The sequence below is a fragment of the Atractosteus spatula genome, chromosome 9 (assembly GCF_055471065.1).
Source record: "Atractosteus spatula isolate fAtrSpa1 chromosome 9, fAtrSpa1.hap1, whole genome shotgun sequence".
NCBI classification, from domain to species: Eukaryota; Metazoa; Chordata; class Actinopteri; order Semionotiformes; family Lepisosteidae; genus Atractosteus; species Atractosteus spatula.
This window is the reverse complement of record NC_142714.1, coordinates 3,076,707-3,089,815: the sequence shown is the minus strand read 5'-3', so window position 1 is coordinate 3,089,815 and position 13,109 is coordinate 3,076,707. Positions and strand designations below refer to the sequence as shown.

The following is a 13,109-nucleotide window of genomic DNA, read 5'->3' as shown; positions in this document are numbered from 1 at the left end:
AGCTATAAACGTGCTCTTCACTTCATCTGAGAAAGTGCAGTGTTTGAAAGCAGTTCAGAGTAGCTCATGGTGTGGACAAGAACGCCTATTGAGCTGCAGCCATGCTCCAGGAAGTCGTGCCATGTTGGTGTATCAACAGCAGATCTGGATGTCACATGCTCAGCGTGTTGATTGGCTGGGCTGCCGAAGTCTGGTGGCTGATTTTCCCTCATGTTGGAAACCGTTTGGGCAAGCGGTTCTCTGCAGCAGATGGCTCTGCGGAGTGTGCTGGTGCTTTGTGTCCTGAGCGTGGCAGAGGGCTCCTCAGACAGGGGACAGCTCTTCCATGCTCCGGCCTTGAACCACAGGGGAGCCGGGTTGGACCTTTCATTCAGAATCTGAAAAGCACAGAAACCTCTTGGATAAACTTTGCACACATGAAGCACAGACACGCGGCACCAACAGATTGCTGCAGTGCAGAGTATGTGTGTTACCCGTTATTGACTGATTACCAGGCATCATTAGTGAATCCTAAAGTGCTAATGTTAGCCAGGCAAAATTATTGATTTTTTGCATATTTGGCCAAATTTTATGCTATTTGTAGTTTGCAGTGCTCGTTTATTTACTAAAACATGTTTGCCTCTACCATATTCGTCAGCATTAATGGGTCAGCATTTATAGCATGGTCTGAGATCAGCGTTAAGTAGGTAAGCTTTATATTTATGGAATTTCCCTCTCCAGCTGTGAGATTTAGAACTTAAATTCTTTCCACTAATTGTTAGCAGTGTCTGCAGCACTTTTGCCTTAAGAATAGGTTCATTGTGAGCAGTCTGGTTCACTGGAAGGCAGCCCTGTACTTTGCCAGAACAAAGTAAGTGTGAAAAAATGGCACTAGAGATTCAGTGCTGGCACCAATTAGTCTTCAGATTACTGAAAGAGGATTGTAATTTCAAGGGTAAAAAGAGAAGGGAGTGGGCAAGAGGATTTGAAATGAGATTATAGAATCAAAAAAGAGCCTAGCTTTTGTTGGAAAATTAATTCAACAGTTACACTCAAGTTGGTGAGACAATCCGTTTTCAGAAGTAGAGTGTTAGCATTACAAAACCCATAGGACATTGAGCTAAGTATAAAATTGCCAGCACGGGTGGAGAAAGGTTCTGCTAGTGGCACATGTTTCAATTGAAAAGCACACAGGAATGCCTTTAGTTATAGTGTCCCTGTGGTTTACACAAATGTTAACATTTTCTTAAGTAGTCTGCTGCTCTGCGTTTCATGACCAGGCAATGGTTGTCTGCAGACTAAAGGAGGCGATTAGTTGCTTTTGTGCACCATGTATGTTTAATAATCACAATTCTGCAGATTTGTTTTCTGCAAAATTTCAGAATTTCTGCATTCTGAAATATTTCAGCTGAAACATTTCAGCAGCTTCAGTCTTTAAAAAAGGCAGTCGCGGTATTTTCTGCAGATAATTGGCTGGCTTTGTAAAAAACATTAATTGGCTTTTGGCTGCTGTCCCATTGATTACAGTAAATATTCATCCATTTCTTTAACTGGCACCTATTGCTTCTGCTTCACTTGTCAGACTGCTAAAATTTTAGCTGATCCAATAACAATTGAATTGCAGAGCAACTGTGGTCTAAAATTAATTACATCACAGTTAACAAAGCTTTGAATGATTTAATCATTTAGAAATTTCCTGATGTCAACATATACATACCAGGAAAATCCTAAATGATCCAACATGCAAGTTTACAGAGGTTTTACAAACCTGCAACTACAGGGATCTGTCGGTTTCTTTCTCTTATTTTGATATACTGTTGTTTTAAGTGGCGTAGTAGTGGTGGGGTGGAGTGATATTCTATTTGTTTTTCTATTCTTACAGTCAGTTAAAAAAAGGAGTTGGGTATTCTGTCACAAGCATGCGGTACCCATAGCAACGCATACCGTTGCTGTAACCTGATGCGAAACATATGTGCGCCTCTAATATAAACAGACGAGTCTTCCTCCAGTCGGCTGCTGGGAAGGCCCGTGGTGCAGTGATCAAATCAACACCTCCGGGAACAGAGAGCAGGCCAGAGGACTGCTGTGACATACCTCTGCCAGCAGCACACTGCTTCAATTTTAAAACGGCGCTTCCCTGTACATTTACATCCAGCATTATCCTATACATAGGTCAAGCAGGGAGCTGCAAAGGAGCAAGTAAAGGTTTATTCCCTGCTGAAAAGAGAAGAAAGGGAGCACAGTGTTTCGGCTGTGGAGCCTTCCGAAACGTTGTGTTTCCTTTCTTCTCCTTTGCACTGCACCACAGGCCTTCTCAGCAGCCGATTGGAGGAAGGCTGAATAGTAGTGGGTCAGTGGTTCTCAAGCCTTTTGCTTCTGAGTCCTCCCTAGCTGTTGTAGAAATTCCCCAGCATTTCCCAATTAAGTTTTTTTTCTGTAAATTGACAGAACACTTAAATGGTTGGATTTAGAAATACTGTCGTTGTGCTTATTCAGTGTGGAGCACGTTGCTGGTGGTCTTGAAGTACACGGACGATATTGTCAGTGTTCCTCCTGCCTTGGTTCCCTATCAGCACTGATGTTATCTCAGAAAATCCAGATCCGTGTAAATAGGTTGTACTGAGTGAGACCGTACCTTCCAGCGCGGCAGATGAGCTGGTGATGCATTCAGCTGAACAGGGATCCCAAATTGTTTCCAGGGACAGGTCATTGAACTGAAGTCATTTGTCAGATGTCATGTCAGTCAGCTCTTTCATTAACTTTGATGGGACACAGTGAAAGCTGGGATTCAGTATCCTCATGGAAGCCACTGATATCCCAACAGGTGCATCAGCTCGTCCCATTGTGAGTTCCGGAAAGCAGGAGCTCAGTGTTTTGACTAGACCTGAAAGATGTGCTGAGATCTGTGATTTGGATGAATCTGTGTCAGTGTTTTGATCCTTTGTGGGGGAAAAACATAAAAGCATAAACATATTCTTTACATTACATACATGTGCATTTTGTGTGCTTTTCAAATTGACACCAACTTGTATATTTCTAGGAAAAATGAGTTCTCCTACCTTGCATTGTTTTATTCAGCTTATTCATTCCACTGAATGTACAGTAGGAGCTATAGAGGCCGGTTTCATCAGCCACATGTCGTCTTTCCGCAACACTGCCAGCTCACGTTTCTTCTTGGCTAAAAATCCACGTAGGTCTCCCTTGAGATCAAAGGTGCAGGTGAGTATCCTGCCCCAGTGGCACCCATCTCCTTGCGGAGTGCACCACACAGCTGCGGTTCGCTGTTCTGGATTTCAGGAAGACGCTAATGGTTACTGCTTGGTTCAGCTCTAGTTCAGTATGTGTCCCAGCTAGTGCCACTCGATGCAGAGGGCAGTGTGTCCACATCGCTCTTGACGCCATGGCCTTTTATTTTTTCACTACTCTGGATGCTTCGCAGTCATACTCAAAAGCCCATCAGTCCAGAGCTCAATGCAATTGGGCCAGCTGACAGCTTTTTTTGGTTGCAAAGTCATGAAGCCCATTGAATATATCTGATTTTGATGTCGTTTAATTTCTCTGTAAAACAAAAGGTTCACATGAAGCACCTTCCTCAAGAGTACAACAGCGGTGTCTCACCTGGGATTTGAGCCCACAGCCTTCTAGTTGCAGCTCTGACCACCGCTCCACTTCCTCAACCTTTTGATCAAAAACTCAAAAATTCCACGCTTCATCATTTGGAGGGTTTAAAAGATTCATTTGCCAGTATCTGCGCACAAATTGCATATTTCGGTTGATTATTTATCTCCACTTCCAGGACAAAGGAAACTGTAATTCAAGCAGTTGTACTGGTATTTCCTTCACTGAGTTCATGGCGGCCTTGTTTTTTAACTCACACTTTCATCACCTCTGTCTTCTTCAGTCCGCGAGGGGCAGCTTTGTGAAGAGAGTTCTGTGTCATTGAATTGAATCCAGTTTTGAAACTGGTGTTCAAACAAAAATATTATCCATTGGTTTTAGTATGTGCATTCACAGAAGAATCCAGTCTTCTTGTCTCAATCACTGTATCATCATGATGTTGCTGCTTATAGTGCAGTAAAGCAGCGTCCAAGGGTCGCGTGAGGAACCCAGTGCAGGGCCGAGCTGGCACAGCAGGCAAACAGTCCAGACTTGTAGGCTGGGGCACAAGCAACGGTTGAAGTCAGGAAACATGGAGGCACAGCACAGAAGGGAAATGGACAAACGAGGTCAAGGCAAGCAAGCAAAGTTTGCAGCTGGGAGGCACACAAGAGTGAAGCACAGGGAGAATCCAAGGACGAAGTGCAAAGCCTGAGACTGCGGACAGAAGCCGAGTCTCGGAGCAGGACTCTGCAACAAAGACCAGAGCACCAATAAGGCTGTTTCTCAGGAGACGTGGCTTGTGAGGCGTGGTTGTAAATTGACCACAGGTGGAACAGACTTCCTGCCTGAGCTCGTAGTCACGGCAACCAGCTGACTGACAAGTGCGTAGAGGCTTTGCTGGTTGCTGTGGTGATGCTCGCTTGCTCCAGGGCCCTGTGGCAGGTGCGAGCATGACTTACAGTAAGTAAACTACAAACATACTACATAACATCCTGTTCCTTTATGCACATTCTGTATGTAATAGAGCTTGTAGATGTAACAGGGTTCAGTTCTCTGGCTGGGGAGTGAGTCTGTGTGGCCCAGAGCCTATGAGAGACTGTGACTAATCCCAGAAGGCCTGAGCAGAGCTGCACCCATCTCACAAGCAGCATTTCATAACTGCCTTTCTTTCCTTTTAATGGTTATTTTTCATTGATTGGTACTTAAACATTATCTGATCAAATTTAGTGGTACCTCACCTAAAATACTATCACCCTCAGGGCTGGAGAGCTCTCTTAGGTCTTTTATGTGTTCCCATGCTCTGCAAGAAAGTGTGGGGTCTGGGCCCATTAAATAAATGACTCAAGGTTTGCTCTAATGACCCGAGATCCATTCTTCAGTTATTTGATGTGGTTTCTTCACTTGAATAGATTTCAACCCTGGGTAGAACTGAAATAAAATTAAAACAAGACCCAAAACCATTTGAGTGAGAAATCTGTAATGTCTTTTTTTTTTTAGAATGGGCAGTGTTTTAATTAACTGTAAATGTCCGCCACAGCCCTAGAAAAAGTGAGCCGTGCAGTTCTGCTTGTCTGGAGCGGGTCATGCTGGGTCTGGACCAAGGACAGCAGGACCCTCTGGCCGCAGCACTCGGGATGCGTGTTGAGCTGTAAATGGTTTAATTTCTGTAACTTAAATGTAAGTTAATTTCTTTAGCTTATCAGTAAAAGCCATTTGGGCAGGTTTTGTGGGTGTGGACCTCTGTCGATTTTACTTTACGAGCTGCGGGGAAATTATACAGTGCATCGTAAACTTTGTCAAAACTGCATATAATAGAAAGCTCTTAGATTAATAATCTTGATGCCCTGAATATCTTTTTGACAACAAACTCCCGAAAGCTGCAGCGCGAAGACGGGGTTGCTAGGTAACACATATGCTAATAGAGATGTTACCCTCCTCTGTTGCTACTGGCAAGATTCACTAATCACTCACTGTAAATAAGAGGGTGAAATACAGAAGGAATGCTATAAAGTATTGAAAAACAATATGGCTTTTTACCATACTTAAATAATTCCCCTACAATTGTTGGGTCAGCATCTGTTCTTTGTCAGATTTGTTCTGACTGCACATTCTGAGTTGGCAATGCCTTTTGCTTTCAAGGCAAATGCTTTGTACAGCACAGAAGTACAGTTTTGTTTGCGTTTGTGTTTTATGCTCCTTCATAAAAATGTCTCTGAGGCAATTTATCAAATATATTCCAAAACTCATCACAGTTTTTAGGAGCTTCTGTTTGTTCATCCTCAAAGCCCTCTGCATTTCTGCAGTGTGTCCCAATTCTCAATTAGTTAATAGATGCCAAGAAGATCATGAGCAGAGCATCATAACAAATGTCTTGAAGTGTTATCTAATGGCAGTGTCTAGAGGAGAATTAAAGCTAGGAGCAGAAATGAAGAACACAGGCTATACTTGATTAAATTTGTAGACTTCTTTTGCCATTAAAGAGCTGAAAGTGCCTGGTCAAAAACACATTTGTCTGCTTTAATGAGACAGATGCTTTAATCAGAGCTCTTAGTTAAGTGGCTTGATATGGAAAACATGCAGCTTGAGCCCCAGTCTTCGGTCTGTATGATAAAGGCATTAACTGTCACGTTAACCCTTTTACTGCTTGTCTGAAGGCGATATCACAGATGGGGATCAGGGATTGTTACCTGTATTTAATATAATTTCAGCTGTGCCTTGATGTGCAGTTTCCAAACAAAAGACTTGGAAAAGTTCCATTAACCAATTACATAAGCCCCAGGAAAGAAATTTAACATTGAACCGAAGAAAGCATATCAGAAATTATTTGTTGTACAGGTAGTTCGAAAGTAATCTTAGTAAACCATTCTACAAAAAAATAGTACTGTTCAGGACCTTAAAAGTTTCGCTTTGAAGAACCACTTCGTGACTGTACATCTCATTGAAAAGAACCAGTTTTAAACACTGAACAACTGGTGGGAAATATGATCATTTTGTAGATCATATCTTTATGCCTTCATCCAGACACGTGATGTGTGTTTCTTGAAGATGAATCCCGAGACGGCTTGCTGATGGCTCTAACCACATGGGGAGTGTTTCCTTGCAGGTGATGCCGCGGCAGCTGTGCGCTCTCTTCCTGTTCCTGCGGCTGACTAACCGTCCTGTGTTCTGTGTCCCTCCAGCATGCCAAGTGCTCCGCTCTGGCCAGGGAGTCCTTTCTTCAGAAAAAATGGGGGAGTCCTCTTGCAAGGTAGTGTGACCTGATGTCGCTGTGCTGTGCTTGTGTCGGGGACGGCCGACTGGACGTGCCCTGGTTTCTCTGCTTGTGGTTGGTCACTGAAACTGTCTTATTGATTCACTTCAAAGCTGCTTAGAGAGGAGATCTGGTGTATTTAGGCTCCTTAATAAATATTTTGTTACAAGGCCATAATATTCACTAGCGTTCATCATATCCTGGGCGTAATTAAAGATGTGCAGCAAATCGGAGGTCGCTCTCCAGTGCTTTGTTTCGGATTCTGGCAGCGTCTGCACCACTTTGTTTTCCTCTCGGCAGTCCAGCCGAATTTCTTTCCCTTCAGTGAATTCATACACATCAGCAGGCATCTAGATGGAGTCTGTATGTAAATCACCATTGGTGAGCCGTCTCCGGGCCAGCTCTTCGGAATGCAGCGCCCTTAACCAAGCAATAACTTTACTGCTTTTCTTTAAAAGCTTAAAAACGACAGCGGGCTTTTAAATGGTGAAACCAGAATCTTTGTGGGTAACACCTTTAGATCTTTTGTAACGCAATTCGAAAAAATGCTTAGAACCTTTTGCTAATATGCATATGCTAATTTTATCCTAGATTCATTGTACAGGAGACCTAAACAATAGAAGAACAAACCATAAAACACAATATGTATGAAAATGAACTATGGACAGAAATTAACATGATTTTCTTCTGTACTGAATGTAAGGCCACATAAAGGCAGCTTTTACTGATTATTTTAATTTTTTATATTTGTATAAATTACAGTTTTTCACTTTTCAGTCTAGAAGATATAAAACATGGAGACATGATTAGCACTGTAGCACATTTCCCTTTTATGACATTAGGGGATTAATGGGACCATCAACTCCAGGTGTGCTCTCCCTGGGGAGAGACAGCAGTTGCAGAATTTATGAATTAAGAACTCATGAAAATGTTTTTGTTTTTAAATGTTCTAATTTATTTGTTTTGGAGAATAATTTACTTTATTTAGTTGGTTTAGTATCAGATACCTCACACCAGTGCTGTACTGAGCAGTTATGTATTTCAAGTGTCGAACTAAGCTGTAGAATGATGAGCCAGCTCTCAGACATCCCATAGCAGTTTGCTGTTACATCCTTTTGTTATTTTTTTAATTTGATTTTGTTCTTTGAATCTATTTGCATCCTTTGAATAGCTTTCATTGAGCTGAGTTTCCAAGTCCCAGATGACCCTAGTCTCAGTTTCTGTCAGTGCTGTTCTGTAATGTTATTGAAAACTGTTATTGAGTGTTCCACAGATATTTCATGCCTGAAAGTTTTTTTTTTTGAGGTTGTGAAAACAAGTCTGTAGGAAATGTTTCCAGTGTTAGTTAATGCTAAAACAGACCAATGTTTTAAGTGCAGAAAATGGACACTGTGGAATGTGGAGTTTGCATTATTGGGAATCTGGAAGTTGCATATACAGTAAATAGGTTTAATACCATTTATATGGTTCCAGACAACCCTGCAGTCAGTGAGCCCAAAGTAAGACATTAACTGAGTAATATACAGTACTGTTTCATTGATGAAGATATCAAAGGTCCAGCCATATATATAGCTTACTTCTGAAAAAGCAAAGGCAACAAGTGTGAGTAATGAATGTATGCAAAAACTAATAATAATAGCTAACATAATTCAGCTGTAAATCAGATTATTGATTACATTTGTTTTATTTTTTATACACGTTCAACATGTTTGTTCAAAATTAATTTCAAACTGTATTTATAAGGCAGTGAAGTGAGCCAGTCAGTTACTGCTAACTCGCTGAGGTCTAGCTGTATTTCTTTCATTTTTGTTCTGTGCAGGCATGCCAACTGATAAACTGACATTCACTACCGATTGTAGTGGCTTTGAGCACAGTCGATGTAATAAATCTGTAAGTGGAAGTAAATAGGGACATAAAAGGGTATGAAGTGTGTTTTCTTTTTGTTCTGCTGTTCTGCTAATGGTGTGGTTACAGAGCTGAAGAGTGGCAAGTGATGTTTCCTCCGGTATTAGTGATGCTCAGGAATAATGCACCTGGCTGTGACAAAAGAGCTGGATAACGGCACTTCACATTGACCTTTTGCAGATCTTGATGGTTGCTCCTCTATTGCCAATTGCTTAATGCTTCGGCAGAGAGGTCTGTTTGTCATGAAGCAGACTTTTGAGCAGGTTATGTAAACTAGCATTGGGTGACGTTACCTGTTTAAAGTTGCCATGGTACCCATTGTTGGTAAGTTAACAGAGGTCTGCTTCAGTGGTTGTCATGGCTATAAATAACAACAGAGGCACACTCAGACACTTCTGGATCCATTGTCGCAGCTGAAAGATAACTTGTGCCTTTCATCTTCCATAGGGGTGGAATATGTAAGGTAAGGAGTTTAAATCTGACTCTTGATCTGTTGTTCTACTGGGAAAACTAACTGAAGATGGAAAGCATTGTTAATAGAGGTATCTTGGAGAAATGACTTATAGCCTTACCTGACTTTTAACTGAAACCTTCTAACTAAACGTGCAACACTTCTAATGAGCAAGTGCAGTGTAGTTGGTGGAAAACCTGGTCCCTTTGATTGTGTACCGTTTATTTAATTTCTTTACATGCTGTGGCGGTGTGATCGCCTGCTGCTGGTTCTGTTTCAGTAAGCACTGCTGTGTGAAAGGTCATGTTCTGTTAAGCTTATTTGTTTAAACATGAAGCTCTAGCTGAACCAATCTCTCAATTGGTTTGCATTTCTTAGCCAAAAATGATGTTAAAAGACTCGTATTTCTTGTATAGCCCGGTCACTATCACAGCAGTAATTAGCCTAATTGCGTTTGAAACTCTAATTTAAAAATAAACATTTCAAACAAGAATGTTTTTAAAGTGTCAGTCCCATTTCCTTCAGGAGGGCCCATTTGTGCATGGATGGGTTTCGAAATGCGAATCTGTGTTTGTTATCAGTTTATTTTTCCTTCCTCCAAAACAGAAAAGGTATGCCTCATCAACATATTATGAGTTCACAGCTTTAAGTGGCAAGCTTCCTAGCAGAGGGACTTCAGTGTTTTTCTTTCTTTTACTTTTTGACTCATCATGATGGCTGAAACGGATAAGTTCTCCTTTTTACAGAACACTCAGCAGGTTTAATTCTGTTTTCTAAGCATCTTGGAAAATTTGTCTCTTTCACTTTCTCACCGGGTGAGTAAGTAGCACCGGTTTCCAGGAACAGCTGCTGTAGATTCCAGTAAAATATGCAAGCGGGCATTCTTTCACAAGAGTACACAGACTTGAGTTCCCACCCAGTTCCCAGTGTAGGAGATATTGAGCCCTGCTCTGGGGCAGTGAGGGCGAGGCAGAGGGGCTAAAGGCACGTGTGTTGATCTGGGGGGGGGGCGTGCTGTCTCCAAAAGTGATGCAGTGGCACGGTTGAGGTCCAGCTCCTCAATGCTGAGGAAACTGCTGTGCAAGCAGTGCAAGACATCAGTCCCTGCGAGCGACAGGGTGGGTTTGTGTCACCCAGGGGCTCGGCGTGGCGGTCCAGTTGAGCAGCAGCTGCACAGAGAAGAATGACAGGAGGCACACCTGGTGCTCTGTCAGGCACACACCAGACACAGGCGACTTCCACCTGCAGTTGAGAGTCAGTTCTGTGTACAGATGCACCTCCACACCGAAGGGGTGGAAGCACAAGTGCTCAATTGCATCCAGATTAGGAAGAACAAACAGGAAAAGGTTTGGATGTTCCCATGTTCACAAGCGCTAGTATCAGGGAGAACTGATTAAACTGAAAATGCACTTCAGATAGTAATGTGGATAGTCTCAGCAGCTTGCAGGTTGTTCCAGTCCATCATTGGCAGTGGCACATTCAAAAGATTTGAAATAAGGAGGTGCTCCTGGGAAGATCGAGTTGATAAAAATTGATCAAAGGATGACATCTTGAGTTGTAAGATTGCACAGAAGATTATGGTTTATGATTTTGCATTTAGGGAGATGTTTGTTTTCCCAAATAAAGCATTAATGTAAAAAAAAAGGGGTCCCACTATTGAGTGTCATTTGGATTCAGTGATGAATGTTGTGGCAGACATTAAGCTTACTTAGAATAACTTTAGAGGTCATGAGGATGATTATTTGATTTAAAATACATCTAAGAGGAACATGAAAAAATAATGTTTGTTGTGCTTGAGGAAATCAGGTCTTAATTTACAGTGCTTTGTACAATGAATAAATTGTGCCACACAAATACACAGATATGTACTGACTGAGTGTTGTTTTTATTGAACGGAATAATTTTAGTTTTAGAATCTGCAGTTCACAGGCAGCCTGCTGAATTTTTCACCTGTCTTTCTACAGCCTTTTCCCTTGTAATGTCCTTTTGTCTGAATTCTGTCACCCAAGCTTTTGCATTCCACTTAAAATGTAACCCTGCAAATTGTAATTTAATCAGTGTACAAGCAGTGAAGAGACAATGCTTTTCAGTCCTAAAACGTTTAACTCACAGTCACATTCAAACATTATGATTACAGCTTGTACAGCTGTTTATGGCATGTGGTAGGAATTGCATATATGTCCATAGATTATGTTTAAATGCGTCTATAAACCAGAAAAAAGTGAGCAGCAAGTTTATCCAAGATAGATTTTCATCAATGTACATAAACAGGCAGGGACTTGAGCTCATACAGCCTAAGGTTAAGAGCAGAACTATTTGTCTAATTGGCAGCTTGTGTAGTGTTTTGTAAATTCTCTCGCACAGATCTTATCTCTGTGTAATAGATGGCAGTGCTGCGTGAGCACCTGTGTTGTGTAACTGAAGTTACTGTGGGAGAGACATCTGGCAAGACCAACAAACAAACAGAGGGAAACAGCTTGTGATACAAGCACATTACTAATCTACGGGATTAATATCATTAACCTGGAAACTGTATAAAGGAATGTCTGCACATTGCATGTTTTTTACTTAAATTGTGGTAGTTTGACATCAGATGTTTTTGTTTGGTGTTACATCTGTTGAAATGAAATGCATACTTAAAGCATATATTTGAATTCAAAATTAGATTGTTATGCTCATTTGAATGCATTTGATTGGAGATTTTTTTTCTTCCAGGTAATTAATCCTTGCTCTAAATACTTTGAAAATTTACTTCAACAGTTCATTAAATTATTATTTAAACCACTAGTCAGAGCAGGTAAACTTGAGAAATCACAGAAAAACTGCACTTTTTAGAGTGGCAGTCGCCCATATTCTAGAGCTTGTCAAGATGACAGTGAGGGGGAAAAATGAGTAAACACTGAGAAGTATTAAGCCATGATACAGTTACCTTATTTCTTCATCAAGTGAGGTTATTTATTGATAAAGCGTGTTAAGTGGGCTTCCTCTGGCAGCTAGAGTCAGTAGGTGTTGGTTGTGTTTTACAGTTTACATCACTTAACTGCACTAATAAAATAAAGGTAGCCGGATCTGTGGGGAAAAAGGACGCTGGCATGGAAAATGATTGCACAATTCCAATACACGCACAGGATCTTAAGATAGTCCTTCATTGCATAACAAGCATCAACTGAACATCAACATTTTTAAACCGTCTCACATACTGTTATTATCTTAACAGGCGAGATTTAATTAAGACTTGAATGCCTCTTAAAGTAGGTTTAATAGGCTAACATTTTGTTCTTGGATCACTTGTTTTTAGCAAAAAAAAATCCCAACCTTCAAGGCTACTCTGAGACGCGCTTCAAGCAGAGTACCGGGCGTAATGAAAGGGATTACTGTTTGTAGTACTTCAGTTCTTGTGCAGAGCGCTTCATGTGTTGTTGAAGTAATGAGGGTTTACTCAGCACACTCTTGAGTATCTTCAGGAACAACGAGCAAATTAGATGTTTTATTATTTACTGTATCATTTACTTCACTGCTTTAACTCAGCAATTGGACATATCCCATGACAAGAGCTCAGAACAAGGGCTTCAGCACAACCTCGTCTGCATCTCACAACATTGTGCGCACTCAGTGCAAGTGGGATGGTGTCTTCAAATCTCTGTTCTTGTCATTGCTTTAATATTGTGGGCCATCATGTTTTCTTTCATCTTGTTTTATTTCTATTTTCTGTTTTTTTGTGTTCGTTTGAAGGGTATTTTAAACCAGTTGCTTGCATGAAAGGCACAGGGATAACGTTACCTTACACAAAGAATTTTAATTGACAATGGGACATGTTCAGTACAGATAGTTCCTGGCATATAGACTCTTAACTTTTGTGTTTTTCAATTAACATGGTTTGATAATATATACCACTTTTAAATTTAGGGAACATTAGTCCTCACA

The 13,109-nt window shown here is 41.1% G+C and overlaps 1 protein-coding gene across 11 annotated transcripts in view; it reads left to right on the top strand.

The window, feature by feature from the left end:
* Window positions 1–13,109, top strand: part of foxn3 (forkhead box N3) — a 79,063-nt gene that overhangs the window by 44,181 nt on the left and 21,773 nt on the right. For 10 of the 11 annotated variants that reach the window (XM_088924573.1, XM_088924566.1, XM_088924572.1 and 7 more), the window contains one exon: window positions 6,759–6,826. The exons of the other annotated variant lie outside the window; for it this stretch is intronic. In XM_088924573.1, coding sequence (XP_088780699.1) covers window positions 6,759–6,826 — 68 coding nt within the window. The remainder of the gene's footprint in view (window positions 1–6,758; window positions 6,827–13,109) is intronic. 11 annotated transcript variants of the gene reach the window in all.